The sequence below is a fragment of the Ascaphus truei genome, chromosome 3 (genome assembly GCF_040206685.1).
Source record: "Ascaphus truei isolate aAscTru1 chromosome 3, aAscTru1.hap1, whole genome shotgun sequence".
In the NCBI taxonomy this organism is placed as follows: domain Eukaryota; kingdom Metazoa; phylum Chordata; class Amphibia; order Anura; family Ascaphidae; genus Ascaphus; species Ascaphus truei.
Window position 1 is genome coordinate 327,167,170 of NC_134485.1, and position 20,502 is coordinate 327,187,671.

At 41.8% G+C, this 20,502-nt stretch overlaps 1 protein-coding gene across 5 annotated transcripts in view; it reads right to left on the bottom strand.

Moving 5' to 3' along the window:
* Nucleotides 1-7,009: 7,009 nt before the first annotated feature.
* The window catches only part of SARNP (SAP domain containing ribonucleoprotein), a 63,581-nt gene continuing 50,088 nt past the window's right edge, over nucleotides 7,010-20,502 (bottom strand). For all 5 annotated transcript variants that reach the window (XM_075591382.1, XM_075591383.1, XM_075591381.1 and 2 more), the window contains exons 10-11: nucleotides 11,376-11,459; nucleotides 7,010-7,245 (exon numbers count right to left, since the gene is read on the bottom strand). In XM_075591382.1, coding sequence (XP_075447497.1) covers nucleotides 7,204-7,245; nucleotides 11,376-11,459 — 126 coding nt within the window. In that variant the 3' untranslated portion in view covers nucleotides 7,010-7,203. The remainder of the gene's footprint in view (nucleotides 7,246-11,375; nucleotides 11,460-20,502) is intronic.

The following is a 20,502-nucleotide window of genomic DNA, read 5'->3' on the forward strand; positions in this document are numbered from 1 at the left end:
CCTCAGCTGCCTGTCTGGGTTGGCAATCCCCACACAATATCATGCGGGAGACTCAGGAGTCCTGTTGCCAACCGGTTCACCACCAGACACGTCCATGTAATGGGGACTGGTTAGACCACCGGGGCCAATGTGAGATTGGGTGGGTCAGGCTAGGCCAGAAAATCCGTTACATACATATTGTTAGTGAAGAGAAAGCACAGAGCTCAAACAACAAAAAAACCCTACAAAAATATGTAAATCTATGGGAGAAAAAACCCCAGAACATTATAGGTCTTTCCTAAGTGTACATTTTTTGGATGGTTAATGCAGAGTTAATGAAAATCATGTAACACGTGGATCTTTGACAAATTGAAAGCAACATTTGTGGCTTAATATCAGAAAAGATTTGGTTGGCGGGCACGCATACGCACACACACACTTTAATATATGACATCAGCATAACTTAACACAGGAGAATATCGCTGCGTCAATATATTCAATATATCGCTGCGTCAATATGCGTCAGTTCATTTGTGTATATAGACTTCGCACGTCATTGTGTACAAACATCATGAGCTGGTGTACGTTTGTAGGGGCTTGCAAGAAGTTGGTCAAGAATAGGATCTTTGACCATTAAGGTGTGTGTGTGTATATATTTCTTTGTTTTTCACTACTTTAAAAGTAGTCGTGCATTATAGATCACTTGAGCACTGAAGGTGTTAATTGGCCTCTTCAGACCTTACACATATTGGCATCATTACACAGTGCAGCCTTTGCGGTGCTGCCTTTGTCCGTTCAGGGTTCATGCTTGCAGCGAGCGGGACATGTAATTCCCCTGAAAGGCACTGTATGAAATTAAAATTACAACTGGCATTGAGAAAGAAATAAAGCTTCCTGGCTGCCTCCCTCCACTCCGAGTGATGAAGTGCCAAGAGGGAGAGAGAGAGAGAGAGAGGAAGAGTGAAGAAAATGAGCCGAAAAAAGAGCGAGAGAGGAGTGAAGGAAGGGGGGGTGCACTGCAATTTTGCTGAACATGTGTGGGTATTTCTTTGTCACACAGGGCCCACACGCCCCCTTCTCTTACATTGTGTCGCCGGCTATTCTCTGTGCTTCTTGTCTTATTCTCTCTCTCTCTCTCCCGGCTCCCTGACCCTATGCCGGCCCTTTGCATTGCGTCCCCGAGAAGTCAAGTCATGCCAAATTTGTGCTCTCGGCAGTGGAACCAACTCTCACACACCGCAGGGCACAGCTTGCCTTTTCTCCCTGGCCCTTTCCCACACTTTCCTATGCTCTGTCAGCCCTTAGATTTTTTTCTGCTCCTATTCAGCCCAAATTAGTCACGAATGGCCCCAGCCTGGAGACAAAAATAAATTAGGTGGAGTTTTTTTTTCCCCCCCTCTAAATCCCGTGTACCCTCGTTACCATTACGTACCCTTCCCTCACCTCCTCCTTTGCCCCCATTGTGAAGGATGCCTGTGTTTAACCCCTGAAATGCACATAGGAGTGGCTACGGCACAGTGAAATAGACATTGAGGTGACCCCATATGACCTTGGGCAAAGTCTGCTTGTTCCTGTTGCACAGGTATGGATATGTAGGAGGGCAAGCTCTCTGAAACAGCAGTATATTGTACCTCTGGTATTCAAATCTAAAGAGCACTTGAAGTCAAATGAGGACAAGTCAATCCACTGTATTTACTGTAATACACGAGACACTCATTGATCTCCACTTATTTCCTTCCTAACAACTTTTCATTTCTGTACCAGTCCATTCTTTTGCCACCTGTGCGGGAATGTTCACACAGATCAGGGCTCAACTGGCAGCCCGCAAAGGCCCTTCACACTAGTTGCTTAGGCAGTGAAGTGTAGTTTCACACTGAAACACACTTGTAAGTTACATAGTAGATGCGTTTGAAAAAAAGACATACGTCCGTCAAGTTCAACCTGCACTATGCTAAATTTAGACGACAGATACTATATCATATATCCGTACTTACAGTATATTGATCCAGAGGAAGGCAAACAAAAAAACTCAGACGAATATCATCCAATGATCTCTCATAAGGGGAAAAATTAATTCCTTCCTGACGCCAAATATTGGCAATCAGATTACTCTCTGGATCAACATCCTTTCCATGTATACTTATTTGGTATATCCCTGTATACCTTTCCTTTCCAAACAAACGTCCAACCTTGTTTTTTTTGTTTAAATATCTATTCTATCTGCCATCCCAGTCTCCAGGGGTAATGAATTCCACATTGTAACTGCACTTACTGTAAGGAACCCTTTGATGTTAATGTAAATATGTACAGTAAAGATGTTAACGCTTCATGTAAAATGGTGAAAATGTTTAGATGCATTTAAATGCTTTAAAATTATGGCAGTGTTTCCCAATTCCAGTCCTCAGGGAACCCCAACAGGTCAGGTCTCAAGGATATCCCTGCTCCAGCACAGGTGGGTCAATCAGCGGCTCAGTCATTTTGACTGAGCCACCTGTGCTGGAGCAGGGATATCTGTAAGACCTGACCTGTTGGGGTTCCCCGAGGACTGGAGTTGGGAAACAGTGAATTATGGCATAATAATCTTGTGGCCCTTCTACTCCCTAAATGTTTTCTGATCTGGCCCCCTTAGTTCCTTGTTGAAGAATCCCACTCCTTGTAGCACTGATTTCACATTTCATTTGGGGGGGGATCCTGCATGTAATTGATAAGAGATTCATCATGTCTGCCTTGTTCTCACATGGACAACACAGGCATGATAAACTGTTCACACACACACACACACACACACACACACACACACACACACACACACACACACACACACACACACACACACACACACACACACACACACACACACACACACACACACACACACACACACACACACACACACACACACACACACACTTTCCAGAATACGTCAACTTACTGTGATACTGGCAATCTTACTTTATCTCTGGCATTGTTCAACTTTTCCCTAACCTAATGTTTCTGGCATGGTTATTCCATGATTTAGATGATTACTAATTTCTCAACATTCTCACGCTTCTTCCATTCAAACGTTTCCTTCAGCGTATTTGAGCTCATCTCCAAACTTCGTACATGGCAGTCCCGTCTGCATATTTTTATTTAAACCATGGCAAAATCTAGAGCTCAACCATCTTATTTTCAGCTCCGGGACCAGCAGGTTCCTGAGATACTTATTGGCGTCCGCGCTTGCTCCAGAAAAGTGGCCACCCAAATGTCACAGGCCAATGGGACGCTGCATCATGTTGCAGCTTCCAATTGGACTGCCATTTAAAGCCCCTTTTAAAAACAACTAACCCCATAACTTCACTAAGTATCTCAAGCAACACGTGTGAGCGCAGTTTAGCTACAAAGGAGCCCCAGGTTCCCATGCGCCCATTTAAAAAAATAAATTCAAGTTAGACAGGACTGCTGCTTTAATGTAAGACTCTTCTGGGCTCCCCATTCCAATACATGTTTTGATGATTCTGTACATTATAGATACATTTACACATTTATTTCTATGTGCACACAATTTTTTGGTGTCCATTCCTGGGATGCAAGTCTTCCTATGTCATACCAGATACCCAAATTCCAGCTCTGTACAGCAGTATTATATGGGAGGGGGGTTATTATTGTGCTTGTCTAGCAGAATGTTTTCATAATATTGTGTTATGTCTGGTTCCTTTCCTATTGGGGAACAGTCAATGTACCAATGCTCAAAGTAAAATATTAAAAACTTGTGAGTACTGCGTAAAGAGTTACAGCAGATAGAGAAGGTTCACCAAGCATCTCCCGCAGAGATCTCAATGTCTTTTGCTAGATAGCCTGTACCCAGGAAGGCTGGTCTTTCCCAACCTGAACTTTCCACCTAAAAGCAGAGTTGAAGTTGCCCTTTTCTCTCAACTAATTCAGCATCCACTTAATTGACCCTATATTTGTGAAATGTCCGAAACTGTATCAGGATACCTTATTGGGCATGCCTATTCTTTGCACAGTCTTCATTGGTATTACATACTTTGCATTTGTCCCTAAACCTTGCAAAGCAATCAAGTCACAAGTACTATGGAACAATCAAATGAACATGTTTACTGTGATTTTTTTTTTTATTCTACTTCTCATTTTACTAGAGAAGTTTGAACAAAAAGTGGATAAGAGGTAAACAATTTAGTTGCAGGTCTGGAAACACTCTAGTGACCATTTTAATGAAAGCAAAAACGTTTATACACCTTCAACAGATGTCCGAAACACATTGGAAGATTCTGAATTGGCAATGGGACAATCCTTGCTTCTCTGGACCACGACGGTACATGGAGTCCCCATGAGAAGTTATACCTCAGATTACAAGATGTGATGTGCCTTCTCTTGATCTTAGGTTATTTAGTAGTCCAATTTCAATGATCATAACAGAAGGTGGTTACAGAACATTCCACCTCTCTGCTGTACTAATAGGAGCGGAGCGGGGGAGTTTGCACCATATTTACACACTGAAGGTCAAAGAGATTATACAGGTAATCCTAAAATGGGGGTGGTGTTCCCCATTTTAATTTGGCAGTTACTTTAATAAATGTGTTTTCCCCTTCACAAGTGACCCCTGTTCACTGCACTAAATCTGCTATGTGGCAGAAAGGGGTACTCCATCATTATACACATTTGCGAGGCTTAGGTGTGACTAAATAAAAAGGAGCTAATTAAATGTAATATTTCAAACCACAAACTTTATTTTGCCTGCTTTTGAAAAACATGGCTTCTCAAGACAAAATTCTGATAGCCATATTACATTGTTCATTATAACATTTGATAAAATATTCCAGATTTGTTGCATACTAATTAGACTGGTGAGGTCACACGAATTTCAAATGCATCTTTTTTTTTTTTTTTTTTTTGAATATGACATGCCATGTAGGGTACACCAAAACACCAACAAAGGTTTGTCAATTTTATTGCAAAAAAGGTGACAAATTCCAGTGGCCACACATGTGGCAATGACCTTTGGCTGTATTCTCGCTCTGGATAAATGTAATTTGACCCTTTTGATGCCAGGGATGCCTGCAAAACAATTATTTTGCCAAGAAACGTTCCTGCAAAGGGGGTTAACTACAAATACTTCCCATATAATTGATAAAGTTAAATGTATAAACCCATTCATCACCAGTGTCCCATAACCGAATCGAACAGACTGTAAAACGTAATAAGTTGTAGAACTACTTGAAGATACAGGAATGTAAACAATGGCTAAAATGCGGTGTTGGTATTGTGCATTGATGGCTTGTGGGAGCCACAATAAAAAACATGTCAATACTGTGCACACTAGTAATTCTGTGCAAACTATTGATTCTGGATTATGTTTTGGAGGACTGGGTCTTGTCCAATTGGTTTATTTGCCCCACACACCAGCTCACTGGTTATCATGACTACCAGGGTATAAAACAGATTTTAAAGATGTATTAAGTCACATTTTTACTCTATAAGAGAAAACGAGGGGAAAAAAAGGATTCCGGTTATAAGATAGAATTTACGGCATTTGCCTTCTCAAGCTCACCTAGGCATGGTACTAGGTTTTTTTTTTTTAAAGGAACCCATGGACTTCACTATTAAAAAAAAAAAAAACCTTAATTAAACCAGAGGGTCTCTAGGGTCCATCAGCAACCCCAGATGTTGGGGGGACCCCAATTGTTCAATTTGTGTAGATAAACAATAATAATTAAAAAAAATAAAAAATACAAACATAGCTTCCGGGGTCATTAAAAAGAAGCTGTGACGTTCTCTCTCCTGATGAAGCTGCGACCTTCCGTTGAGCCCCGAAACATTGAATAAAGTTTATAGAGAAATTCAGAAGTGAATGGTATAAAATGGATGATGGAGGTGTGGGTATGGGTGTGAATCTTAAAATTCACCAGCCCTTTTATCCCCTGCACCCAATTTTCCAACTCTACCTGTCCATGAAATGTCTGTGAATTGATTGTATAACACTGCTCGTTTAATGCAACCATGTATTGTACAACTCTGTGCCCAGGACATGCTTGAAAACGAGAGGTAACTCCATGTATTACTTCCTGGTAAAACATTTTTATAAATAAAAGTAGTGGTACTTCTTACAACCTCATGCCACGAGTACCACTACTGTTTTTTGTACCTACAGACGAAGATGTAATCCGGTATTTTAACGGATTTCAGCTACTGCAAGCAGGAGGAAAACTGTATTGGTATAGAACAGATGCTTAAATGGTGAGTAATGGCGTTGAGTTCTGTTCTGCAACACTCCAGTAATCGTTGCAAAGCTTTCAAGTATTAAATGTAGGTGGTGATGTTGCCCAAACCATGGATTCTGCCACCACGTACATAATGTTTTTGAACTTACTATCCTTTTGTAAGAAAAACCCAGGGCTAAACTAACTGAAGCATGACATTGTCACCTAAGGGTGTAAAGGCAATAAGGCAATAAACCCACGGTGTTGTGAGGTATTGTGAGTGTGTATGATAGCAAGTGCAAGAATGGAGGGGAATGGAGGGGAAAGCTTGGGTGAGGCCATCAGCATTATAAAACAATGAACTGCCCAAATGCAAGCCTGTGAACTCCTTTAACGCCGACATAGAAAAGCAGCATTAACATCCTCCGTGCTGAAGCATTAAAATGGGTTAGGTCTTGCCCACCAACATAAGGGGATGATTGCATTGCATATGAATACGTAGGTTCTCATTAGCACTATATTCTTCATTTGGTAATCATTCATCTTCGCTTTCAAGAAGACCAGTTTTAATGGACTACCCAACTCCACTCCAAGGGCCACCAACAGACCATGTTTTAAGGATAGCTTTGCTTCAGCATAGATGGCTCAGTCATTGATAGCCACCCGTGCTGAAGCAGGAATATCCTCAACATGACCTGTCGGTGGCCCTTGGGGACTGGAGTTAGCCACTGCTGGGCTACCCCAACCTGCAGCGTTGGCATAGGAGGTTTTACACCTTGATGTGTACAGACTAAATCTAAGAATGCAAAATATACCAAATTGCCAACCAACAGGTTTTAGTTCCTTTAATTTCTCCTTTACTTCCTTTTTTTAAAAAAAAAAAAAAGTATTAAAAAAAAAATAAAAAAATGAATTCACAAGTCAAAACAAACCAGTTATTTCTTTGTATACTCTTTAGGAGTAAAAAAAACCAAAACATTAAAAACAGCAGAATACAGCAAGATGTGTGATGGACGTTTCTATGTTAGGCGATACCAAAACGTTCAGATCTTTTCCGCTTCTTCGCCTGCAAAAGGAACGCAGAAAATAAAATTAAAATAAACATTAAATGGGTACCTCACAATTTCAGTTGGGAAAAGGAACGGGGACACGACATCTGTCTTGCCAGGGAGGACAATCATGATTTAGCCGTTTTACCTGCCAACCAAAATCTAACCTTCTCAGAGGGCTTTAAATGCTTAGCCTGTTCTGCACAGACATTCTTTCCCCACTAATCTCTGAAGGTGCGATGAGAGGTTCGTACTGCAGTTACAGGGTCAGAGACTACAGTCACTCTGGTAAGTGCATTTGTACAGCCATGTTTCTCTCATGCTTCCCAATGCCTTCTTCACACCTCCCAAAAACCTCTTAAAATGAGATTAGAAAGAATATCTCCAAGCTGTGCAGTGTTCGGCAACAATGAGGGGCTTATATAAAAAGTAGGAGATTTATTAAAGGATATTTTAGAATTTTTAGAAAAAGCACAGGGGTTGTAGCATCGCCTTTAACTTGCATATAGACCATGTGAAATATCACATAAGCAGCTGTTGAAAAGGTGAAGGAGTTAATACACAGCTGGCATACAGCGCTTTATGGATACTGCTTCCTGTTCTCACTTCCCCCTTCCCCCCCACCCTTTGCAGCCCCCTCTTAGCTGCCCTTTGACCCACAATAAGGCCTAATTGGCCAGCCTTCCCCCACCTGAGGCTGTTAGAAGGCTCACGGTCTCTGTGGCACAGAGTTCACACTTCTGACAGAAGCCTTCACATTTTTGTGCAAGGTAACCACCATCCAGAGGGTCAGGAGTGCATATTTGACCCCACATTCCTAAATTTTACAACCTCTGCATACTGCATGAGTTACGTTACCAACACATAATCCACTACCAGCTGTGTTTAACTGCACAAAAGAACGTTTGAAAAATCAAAGGTAAAGCACACCAAACCACAGCCATCATATTGCAAGTGCCTAAGAGCAAGGCTTGCACATTGTGGACAAAATGCCATTTACCTTGAGAGACTAGCAATGCGAACAAAGCGGCATTCACAACACGGCACAGCTTCTGACACTTACATTTTAAGCTTTTCGGCACAGGGGATAGCCTTTTTGCCTGGTTATTCACTTGCTGTTTCTCACCACATTGTACTTTATTTTCCCTGTACTGTAATTTTGTGAAGCACTGCGCACAATGTTGGCGCTACAGCAATAATACTTACATATTTGTGGCTGTAATTAGAGGATCTATGTATGCTATATTCAAGTACAGGAGGGCCCCGGGCATGCGGCAAGTTCCGTTCTAAGGGCGCGCCGCAAAGTGAAAAGCGGCGGAAAGCGGAACCGACTAGTTTCGGCTTGTGCGCATGCGCAGACCTGAAAAGTTTTTGTAGGGGCTCTTTAAAATAACATTGAAAACTCCCACTTGGATATGAGACCCGCAAAAAGCAGCATGTGTACCCGGTGCAATTCATTATTGTGTTTCTTTACAGTTCAGCCTAAATTTTAAAGCCTATTAAATGTGATGATGGTCCCTCTGGCAGTAAAGATCCTCAGTTACAACACTTTTTTGTTGTTGCTAAAAACCATTAAAAAGCTGCTGTATTGCAGAATACATTCATTCTATTGCAACACACAGTTAAGTGTAGCTGAAAGCTGATGCACCTGAATGAAAGCGATTTCAGGAAACAGTAGAAGCACTGTACGGTCCATTCACTTCAATGGGTCATAAAGGTATCATATGGGCTATTACAGACAGCTCCGTATTGCTCTCCAGTCGTAGGATTTATTTTGGTGAACTAGATTTGCCAGAAACTACAAGCAGAGCTATGTATGGCCAATAACTGAACTGGGTAATTGCTTAGTCATTAAACGGTTTCTATTTTAATATATGCCATTTCATTAAAAAGAAACTCAACACTATCTTCTTGACCATTAATAAAATGGAAATATTTTATTTCTTATTATTATTAGAAAAAAAAAAAGTCTGTTTAGAATAAAAAGCTATGTTGAATCAAAAATTCAGGGTATCCGACAAACGTCTCAAAGCACTGTTCTTGGGTATAAAAAGGGAAAGACATGACCCCTTTTCTTAAAGTAAGCTTTAAAAAAAAAAAAAAAAATAATAATCTTAACTCAAGTTTACACTTTCTCCCTAATATTCGGGCGAGGGGAAGTTGGTATAAGTGTGAACCGTCTGCTCTTACATAAAGGCGTTCTCTACAGATCATGAGACAGCATTTGGTGTTTTACACTATTTTAGGCTTCACCGACATCCAGAAGGCCCATTTCAACTATGTGTTTGGGATATTAGCAGATGTGCAGTTTCTAGCCACAGAAATTCTCAGCTAAGGCCGTGATAATACCAGAAATCGCGTGCAGCTTCAAAACAAAACAATCGAATGCAATGAAAGCGCACATACCAATTGCGATAGTAGCGCCACGACGTGCTGCAAAGCTTCTGTCTCATTAAGAGATTTGAGATTTTGTTTTTCACATGCGACGGCTGCGTCACGTGATTTGCACGGCCAATTACAGTGCATCTTAAACACACACACACACTATCTGGCCATGTCTCCCTGCAGTAGCACTTCTACGATCACGGGCAGATCTGCAGTTTCTGGTATAACCGAGGCCTAACTTGTTTCAGCTATTTCAATCCAAAACACCTTGGATTAACACTGCCGGGCCTGAGTTCCACCCTGCACAGCTTCTTATATGGGACTGCCCAGCAGGGAAGCAATGTGGTGGTGAAATTAGAGGGATCAAGGGAAGCCCTAATACAAATGTGAAGATAATAATATACTATTAATAAGTTCATTTTGTATGTGCATGTTTAATCTAAATACTGTAAATGCAAATGTAGGATAATATCGGTCAGCTAAATTTAAGATAGGTTGAACTTGATGCACATCTTTTTTTCAACCTCATCTACTATGTAACATAGTACGAAAATCAATTAACTTTAGCGATGCATTGTGAAAAATGCGTTGCAGGCTCCACTGACAGTGAAGGAGTTAACACATTCCCTGTGAGAGGGTATGGCAATACAGTCACAGGAACAGCAATATGTTCAATTGCAGAGAAAGGGTTAAAAGATTCACTGAAGCTCGTTTTCTGGGCACCGCTCTGGTTACTCATAAGCAATCACCTAGCTTGCCATTTTTCTCTGTATAGTGTGACTGGGAATCACAAACGTGTATTTTGAAATAGTCTCCCATGACACTTAAGGTGTTTAATGGTAATATCCTTGGGTTTGCTTCAGTTTATTTACTTTTCCCCTTCAGCTGGTTAGTGGAATAGAATCTCCTGAGTCCAGAAAGATGTCCTGTCTTAATCAATACACAAGGCAGCAAAATACATTCCCACTACCCACCATCCATTTTCCATGTTTGGAGATATAGGCTGGTCTCAGATTGCATTATGATGCGAGGCTGTGACAGGATTGGCATGGGTAATTATTTCATATGTTAAAATAAGTGTAGCCATACCTGGTTTGGCTACCAGTCTGCCCTCCCTGACATGCAAGCCCTGATAAGAGCAGGACCAATTATGGGTTTTCCTCACAGAGGAAGCTCCATGGAGTGACAGGGAAAAAAGGTGGGACAAGGCCTGTGTTCTGCCCAATCCTCGGTTCAGACCTTGTACCTTCCGCCCACTGTACTTAAGGGGGTTGCACCACCCAAATTTAGCAGCATTTCTACCGTTGAGACCAGGGTTGCTGTGCACTGGCATACCCTGGTCCTCTCCCCCCCCCCCCTCAGTGGGAGAGTGAGCGATTACCCTGGTCCTCTCCCCCCCCTTAGTGGGAGTGAGAGCGATTACCTTTCTCCTGGCCCTGCTAGAGGATCAGGGAAGAGTAGGGACTGCTGCGGGGGCCCTTGACCCATAGTGTAGGTCCAGGGACCATCCAGACGTTGGAGACCTACAGTAGACTGCATTGGGCAGAGGCCCACCTGTTCCTGTGTGTACAGAAGAACAATAAACCAGTTCCAGTTGAATATACCTCCTTTCCTCCTGTGCTTGGTGAACATATAAAAAATGTGCCCAGCATACATTTTACATACAGAGCTTCAGGAAAAAGTAAATGACTGCACTTTTTGGGTTGAGCAGGAGAAAGAGTTTGAATAAAAATAACATGCTCAGTCAGTTTTTCTTTCCTACCTCTACATCATCAGTAATGGCGGCTGAACTGGTCACTATGCCAAAGCGCTCCTTCCTCTTTTTCAGCTTTTCATCATCCTCGCTCTATGGGAGAAAACAGAAGATAGACAGGTCACCTTTTGAATGAGCATGTATGTTCACTACTTGACAGGTGTCGGGCATGATAGTCTAAATACGCAAAACGCTCAAGCAAAGGAAAGAGGAGGGAGACCGTAGTAGCTTGCTGGCACTGAAATTATAAGACCAATTCTGTGGGTGTCCTCTCTTACAATTCACTCAAATGGTTTAATGCCAAATATTTGCAGGTATGTATCCCATAGCCCTCCTACAGTGTCGAACCTGGAGCAAACTATTTCACAGAGTTGGTTGATACAATATAAAGCCGTGGCTACAACCGATCAGAATTCCCCTTTCCAGAGGACACCTTACTTTGCTGGACAGTTGCTGCTGTAAGCAGCTCCTTTAAATGTCACTTACAATTCACAGTGCAGTTAAAATTACAGTTCATAAAAAGGTTAATAAGGTCATACAAGATTCCTGGAAGGAAGGCTGGCTATTTTTAGCCATATAACTTCGGAAGATCTTATAAAAGCTCTTCTGAGCGAGCACAGATCAGATTCATGCAGCATATTGAGATATAGCTGGGAGTGTAGGTGGTAAAAGGGTCATCTCTCAATCGCCGCTTTGTGCAGCATGTATGCACTCGCAAGGACATTAGCGGTGATTAGATCAAAATGTTGGTCTTGTGGCGTTCTAGGCTCCCTTTCACGTGCCAACGCAACATATGCAAAGATAAAAATCCCATTAAAATCAATATGATTTTTTCTTTAATATATCTGGAGCATTACTGTTGCCCCATAATTCAACAACGTTTGCCTCGATAGATATGCTCCATAGTGTTTAAAGGTTCAGTAGCGCAAAGCACAGACATTGCTATTTAAGTTAAGAGGTCTAAAAGTGAAAGATTAATAACAAATATCACGGAACATAAAAAACATGCAGCTTTCAGTTAGAAGCACATCTACGCAAGTGAAGAAAATAGCAACATTCCAAACGAAGATGAATTAAGTAGTGACCAGGATGGGGCTATTAAGCAGTTTTTCGAAAACGATCTCCGACACAAGCAACCTTGAGCTTTCTAACCGTGTATGTTTTGCAGCCTCCTCAGAGGGGAGGAAAATAACTACAAAACGTGTCGGTGGTAAAAAACTAGAGGTTGCTGCTGCCTGATATAGTTTATTTTATCGCATGTTCTTAAAGATGACATTTAAGATTTTGTGCGATGGTGTTAGATTTGTGCGGTGTTCCCTTTACGAGTTGCCTGCCCTCTGTCAGCTAATCCGAGTTACAGCTTCCATTATTACTGGATCCAAAATAATTTGGTTATTATCAAAAAAAGTCTGGATTCCAAATTGTGGTTGCAAATGCATAGCTTTAATTTGACAATCAAAGTGTTTCCAATGTTTCAAATATTGGTTTCATGTGCGAGGCAAAAATGCAGAGTATGTCATCTGATGCTTTAAATCCAGCCAAAAGTGCATTTGAGTTTACAAAATGTTTAGTAATTTTTCTTATTTGGTGCATTTAAACAAACAAGTACCAATTATATACTTTCACTGCCCAAACCCAGCTACCCATGGAAAATAAATATATGTTAAGATTGCACTTTCTATTTGGAGTATGCTGAAATGTGGTAGGAAAAAAAAAAACACACAAACACCCCATCACATCAGCCTTAACTGTAAGCAGGTTACACATTTTATTTAAATATTTTTAAGCGTTTCATTTTCTCACGCTTCCAAATTAAACTTCAAGAGGGTTGATATGTTCACAATTTTGTTTTTCTAATACTGAGGTACAGTTCAGCAGAAATCAGTTTTTGGTGATTTATTGCTAAAGGGAGAAAGTGAACAAAATTGCTGAAAATATTGAGCGTGAGGTCTGACCGTTGCATTACAAATCTCACCCAAAAGTTAGTAGAAAACAGTAGAAATGTATGCACCTTCAGTTCAAGTACTTCCTTATTCTAGCACTTACAAATAGTGTGTGTACACACTTTTCTAACAACATTACATTAGCAGATTAAATCTGATTGAAAGCACTTTTGGTGTCTACCCCCTCTCGTTTCAAGTCTGTTTACACCTTTCACTAACGGCTGCTTCAATTGTTTCATGGTTGTACGAGCTGACAACGCATTGCTGTTATGAGATGCTGGCTCCTCCAGTTGTGAAGGGGTTAGGAGAAGAGGACATGGTCCTTGTGTTTGTGTGTTATATTTTGTGTGCATGAGCGCACCTCTCTTAAGCCTCCTTCCCCGCCCTCTAGCAAGCACCCCTAACTGCTCCACTAAATCAACTCTTCAGAAATATCTAGCCCACTTGACCCCTGGGCCAGCAGGGGTCACGAGGAGGCACACTTACAATGCTCCTCACTCCATCTTTAGCTCTGTACTGACAGCTTTTGATTCATGGGCTGCTGGAGCCCATCTGAGCTAAATTACCCCTATCCAAAAGCCAGCGGGCCAGGCATTTATCAAACCTCTCCCCCCTGCACCCCTCCCCCGAGCTTGTTGCTGTCCCCAGGCCATGCTCAAGTGCACCCACGGGCACCATGCAGCTGCTGGGGACAGTGACCTCTCTGCTTAAGTGTCAGCTGGCTTTTTTGAGCGCCTATTCTGCCCTCTTCTCCTGGCCAGGAGCGTAGATTTTTATGTTAATACACATACGGCTCACTCTCCTTATTAAAGCACCCGTTTTGTTCTCAAAAACTTTTCCCCAGTTTGCAGAGAGGCAAACAGCGAGCTCATGTGGCAGAGATGCTAAAGGAAAAACAAGGCAATGAAATAGGCTTATTAACTGGTACGAAACATGCAACTAGATATTTATTTTCTGCCCACCATCGTATCTTATGAAAAGAAAGCACGTACCTAGAAAACGAGAGTTTTATCACAAGCAAAACAAAACTGCAACACAACCATTACCATTCGTTCAGCGCCAACTGCTAACACACATCTACTGCTCCTGAGAGCCCAAAACGGAGACGGCGCTGTTATATTATATTTTACTTCACAAAAAAAACATTAACTTAAGTTAAAGCCCTCAAAGCACAACGTATGTTTTTTGTTTTGTTTTAAGAAGGAGCAGTTCAACTTGGTAAAAAAAAAGTTTATTTTTAACTACTTTAACTGTAATTGGACGCCTTTTTCAAAAAAAATTAAATCCCTCTTAAAGTAACTACCGTGGGTTTTTGTGGGAAAGGACCATGTATCACTTGGATTGAAGCATATCAGCTACTTCTGTCTACCTGGGAGTAGTGAGGACATCATGATTACTTTCCTTTTGTTTGCAACAGAGCAAAGCCAACAATTTTGATGACTGTTCTAATCACCAAGACACATTCATTAAAACCTACTCCAAAGCAATTGCTTACAACAGAAACGTTGAAATACTTATCCAAAATTATATAGTTTTTATTTTGAACCAGTAAAGAATTATTACAAACATTTCGTGTCCAGTTAAATGTCTTTTTTTTTTTTTAATAAAGACAGATGTTTTATTTATTTTTCTTTTTGTTGTCAACCAGCTTGAACCTATTAAACATACCACTGCCCTTGGTTTACCTTCATCTTATGCGGGACTACCCCTTTAAATGCAGAACATGTATAAGAACGTTTGTTCCAATAGAGCACCCCAGTTTATATTATGATTACACTATATCCATGCACGTCTGTCCCTTCTAGGCGATTTTATCCATCCTTTTGTATTAGCCCACAAACAAAAGGTGCTGTGTATACAGAAGTACATTCTTCACGCTCATATGCTTTCCTGGCAAACAATACATACAATGTCCTGTCAAACCTGCCTTGACACAAAGAGCTGATGCAGAGCTGGTATCAGATGTCAATCTCCATGGACCAAAATCAATGAGGTTTTGGCGGTGGGCGGATTTGGACCATGAAGGCATTTTAATGGAAAAGTACTTCTATTTTATCAGTGTGACTATTTAAGTCTATGAGACCACTGATGCTAAAAATCTGTCAGACCGAATCCCAAATCAGTAAGACTCGTAGGAAATCAGTGAGTTGACATCTGTATCAATGCAAACTTACCATTAACTTTACTTAAGCAGCCCTGTCACTTTTACTTACAAAAATACACCACAAAAGCAGATGCGACAAAGCTCTTTCAATCTCATTAGCTCTTCTGCCATATGCTTTATTTCTACACTGAAAAGAAAGACCAGTCTAACTCAGGGAACGTGTCCCTCTGATGCATACTGCATCAGTGCAAGACTTTACATACTGTCCGGCCAACCGGTTACTGTGCAAAGAATAGCATCTCTAACATACGGACAGAACAGGTCTGGCGTGGGTGGCACAAGTACAGGTCCACCATTCCCCTCCCCCATACACACCCAACACTGCCTACTCCTAGGTTTAAATAAAGAGGTAAAGCGAGGAAGAAGGTACAAGATACCAATGATACCATACCCTCCAACTGTACCTATGTCTTGTATGTCTTAAATACAGGTGTACATACTGTACCTAACTCTGCATGCGTGTGAGCGCTGAGGGGAACGTCACTGCCGCCCATTGGTTAAAACGTAGAACTTTTAGGTAATTACAGCAGCTTGGAGATAAATTGCTATTTGATCCGCAGGTTACAGAGTAGTTGTTACTACTTCTATTTTATATATACACATTAGAACATACAAAAATAAATGATCTTTGCATATAATAAATTATGAGTCACTTTGCCATCATAGCGGATGCTGACTTGCTTGTAATTTGTACGTTTGTGTTTCTCATATTGACGGAGGAACTGAAAAGTGTAAATATTTCTATATGCCAAATGTTGGAGGGTAGGATATATTGCCTTCTTGTCCAAGTAGAGATGCATGCTTTTGGTGACATACTGTGAGGGGGCGAGCGGTGGCCTTGCAGATTGGTTCTCTGGGTCTCACAGGCAGGACATTTCAGGCAGCAGAGCCATCTTTATGACCTGCACAACAGAGCGCAGGACCACTTAGCCCTAGGAATATGCAGCATGGCAGAGTTTCAAATCCCTGTTGCTTTCCTCCCCTGCCGAGGTGTATACCAAGCCAGTGCCTCAGCACAAGCACCACCAACCACGCATCTTGACGAATGAAGGAAGTCTTGCTGTGGTCAGATTAAACTCACTTAGATTGACTTTGTTTATGCTCGCTCTTCCACTTGCCCTTCCCAACCCACTGCCTTCAATGCAAAAAAAAAAGGATTAATGCCATGGGAATCAGATATCATTTTAGAAATGTAGAATCAATGTATCCGTGTTATAGAAGGGTTTGGGCAGATGTGCCTATTAGAAGCAGAGCAAAATGCACCTGGCTTGAAAATTGTTCAGTCCCAATTAGCACCATGTACTGGAGGTGCCGCAGAAGGAAAACACTAAACGAAGCAGCATCTGCCACAACATTTGTTCATGTTGGTTTCTGAGTGCAATATTTGTGTACATGCCATTTCAAGTTTGTGACCAAACATTACATAATATACATGTTGGATTAAACTGCGCAACAAATCTAGCTGCACGCAATACAGCAAAGTTATAAAGCAGTGCGTAGCGGTATCATTAAGGATTCCCCAAAAAGAATAGTTCATGTCTAAATGGTTTCAAAATAAGGGGCGGAGGGGGGAAAACGGATGTAGAATTTTATGGTGAAATATATTATCAGCATGAAAACAATAAACCCGCAGGAACCACGAACACTGACTGTAAATGTCCGGATACCGCACTTATCCTACTAATGTACTGCAGGTTCCTCTGGCACTGAAGACTTTAAGATTGCTAATGGGAAAATAATTTGTGATATGACAACTTTGTATTACGCCGTTAATCGAACGAAAGGGGGATTTAAAATTATGCATCAAAAGTGAATTCTGGCAGCACATTTACGGTAGTTACTTGGTGAGCTCATATGAACTCACATAGGGCATATATTAGCAGGAAATGACCTCACCGACGTGTTAATGAGCAATGACATCACTGCTAAGAGTTAAGCCCAGCAGTCTGCCTCACTGCAGACTTATCTCCACAAGACCTGATTAAATGGAAAGGACTAAACATGGCGGGGGGAGGGGGCTGGGTGGGATCCCGAGCCCTCAGAAACAATTACATCTCCAAAAAGGATTGAGAAAAACATGTTTTGCTGAAAGAAAGAAAAAAATGAAGGAAGCTGGACATCATTTTTACATCACTAACATAGAAAGCAAAAACAGAAATAGCCATGGGGGTTTTATTTACAAGTTCTAGTCATTGAGGCAACATGACATTCCTATTTAATGAATGGGCATTATGTAATGGGGAAAAAAAGTTCAGCTCATCAAAATGAATGGCACACTACAGGGGTTGAGTTACCATTAGACTAAGGCTAAGGCCCCGGTCACGGCGCTGTAATGCGCGCCCGCGCTTTTGGCTGCGCGTTCCGCCGATTCCCCGGTCTGCAGCTCACTGCAGGAGCAGAGACCGGGGGGGGGGGGGGGGGGGGCGGCGTGGCGGAGGAGTGACGGGGGCGCGGCCATGACGTCACCCGGCAGGTTCGCCCTCATTGGTTGAACCGCCGGGGGGGCGTGCCTAGCCGCTCGACGCGAGTTTCTGCTCTCAATTCTATTGAGAGCAGGAGTAGCTCTCGCGCGAGCGCTCCTCGCAGCGGGCCCGGCCCCATTGCGGGGAGGGCTCGGGGGCAGCGGGGGCAAGGCCCAAGGGAACATCACAAAAGCCATACAATGCCTTATTTGACACCTAGTCAGCCATTCCTAAAATGCTTTGGTGTAGTGTTTTTTTTTTTAATTTTTATTAATAAAGCTGTTCAAGTCCCTTTGCTCTTAACCTATAACAATATGACAGCTAATGATGCCTGTCCTAGCTGCTTATAGGGAAAGTGCATTACCTCTGATCCTCCCTTGTGTCATGTCCCTCACATTTCTTACAACTGAATACGCTGTAACAGCCTCAATTAATTCTAGCGACTTCACAAATATGTTGAGGCCTATTTGCCAGAAAGAGCATGAGGTCCACGTCTAGTTTAGATGTTTGGGATAAACGTTAATATAGTGAATGAATGAAAATCCAAAAGAGTGAGACTCACTCCAACAATCCTCATCCAGTACAACTTTCCTCAGGACCCAAATTGTGCTTTATAACAAATATATACGATTGCTAATTGCACATGCGCTGCCTGGAACAAGAAAAAAACAACATTCCTGCAGTGGGCATAACAGGCTAACAAATAACAGCTGGAAGGAAATTAGGGTGAAAAAAGTATTCAAATCTTTCAGTTTTTAGCTTCTGAGACAACGCACACTATTCAACACTGCCAATTTATTAAGAAATATGCCAATAGTGCAGTATACATGTGTTGCCCTAAAAAGCTTACATTTCTGATGTGGCACTGGACTTACTTCAGGAACCGGGGTCTTACCCAAACAAGCCCATGATTCATACAGCTCAATTAATAAAGCTGTATGCACATAGATAACACTGAACTTAACACACCGCTACATCTCAATGTAGTTCAAATTAGGGACTTATTTAAACAAAAATGTCTTGCCAGAGCATGGCGTGATGAGGACTGTGTTGGCTTGCACATCACAATGCTGTAGCTTCAATCCCACCCTGAGCATGTTACGTGATCTTGTGCAAAATCCATCTCTGCACTTCGATACAAAAAGAAAATACAAAATGAGATATAGCTATATATTACAGACCGTGCGTGCGTGCGTATGTACATACGGTTAGTGGATATGTCAATGTGACAGAAGAGATCACATAAAACCTGAATCTATACCGCCAAACTGTTGAACATTATAATACCCCATTTGCTATCGGAAAGGCCTGTACAGGTAGTCCTCGTTATCCAACGTTTCACTTAACAACGAATGGCATTTCCAACGCAACCCCAAGGGCCGTTTTTCGACGCCTGAATGCGTTATCCAACGCTCACCGCCACTGATTAACATGGGGCTCACTTTGCAGCGGTTTCACAATCCAACGCTACTTCCAGAACGGATTCCGTTGGATAACAGAGGACTGCCTGTATTGCATTGCACGGCACTTTAATCACCTTTCTTTTAACTCCTTGTCTACCAAAACAAAAAAGTCATGCTCTTTAAAAAAAAAAAAAAAATGTAACACATGAAAGTAGAGATGGGGCATTCAGGAAGCAGAACAGGGATAAAGTTGTGTGAAGGCCAAAGCAGCACAATAAAGATTACCCTCAAACCCTTCAACACCCCCAGTGCTTTTAAAGCAACATACCTGTTTAAATAAGTACACCGCTTTATTACTGGACCTTGCTGGCACTAAGGCGAGAGGTAAAAAAAATAAAGTTGGCGTAGGGTTCTGCGACCAGGAGAAAAGGGGCACTGGAGCGTGGGCTGAGAGCCATTTGAAAAACACATTAGCCCCTGTTATTAGAGCAGCAGGGACGACAAGTCGACCGAAAGATATCTGGCTTTGTTGCTGGGGCGGGGCGGAAAATTTGCATTTATATAAATTACTTTCACTCTAAAGGGATTGGCAGGACGTCTATTTATGTTTTAAATATACCGGTATAGTGGTCGTTGGAAGGGTGCAGATTTAGGTTTCATGTGCGCTTCGGAGGACGTAGTTGGAACGGTTAACATGGTCAATATTACAGGTCGCTTGCAGACAACTGCCATGCAGCGAGAGGTCGATAGGTACGTCACTCTGAAAGGGTTTAAGAAACCCATACAGAACTAGTATACAACAGAAACCGGCTGCCAAAAACATCTGGCCATTAAAAGTGCTGTCACTGAACAAAGCTCTATAGTAATCACAATACCGGCACAATAAATTCCTGCCACTTGCAACCTATTTACTTACAGCATACACTTTACCCAGGAAAAAAAGAATAACACTTTAATGGGAATACTCCACAGGAGGCAGACATTATGGACTGGCTGAGAGTTAGCAGAGGATATTAACATACGTGCAGTTATCTTATGCAGCCCCATACCATATTTTATAATGTCACTGGTGGCAAAAGGCAAAGCAGTAAATAAATAATGTAAAGTATACTGCTGGCACCTGTCCATATATACATAGAATGAGGCAAGACCGCTTCTTCTGAA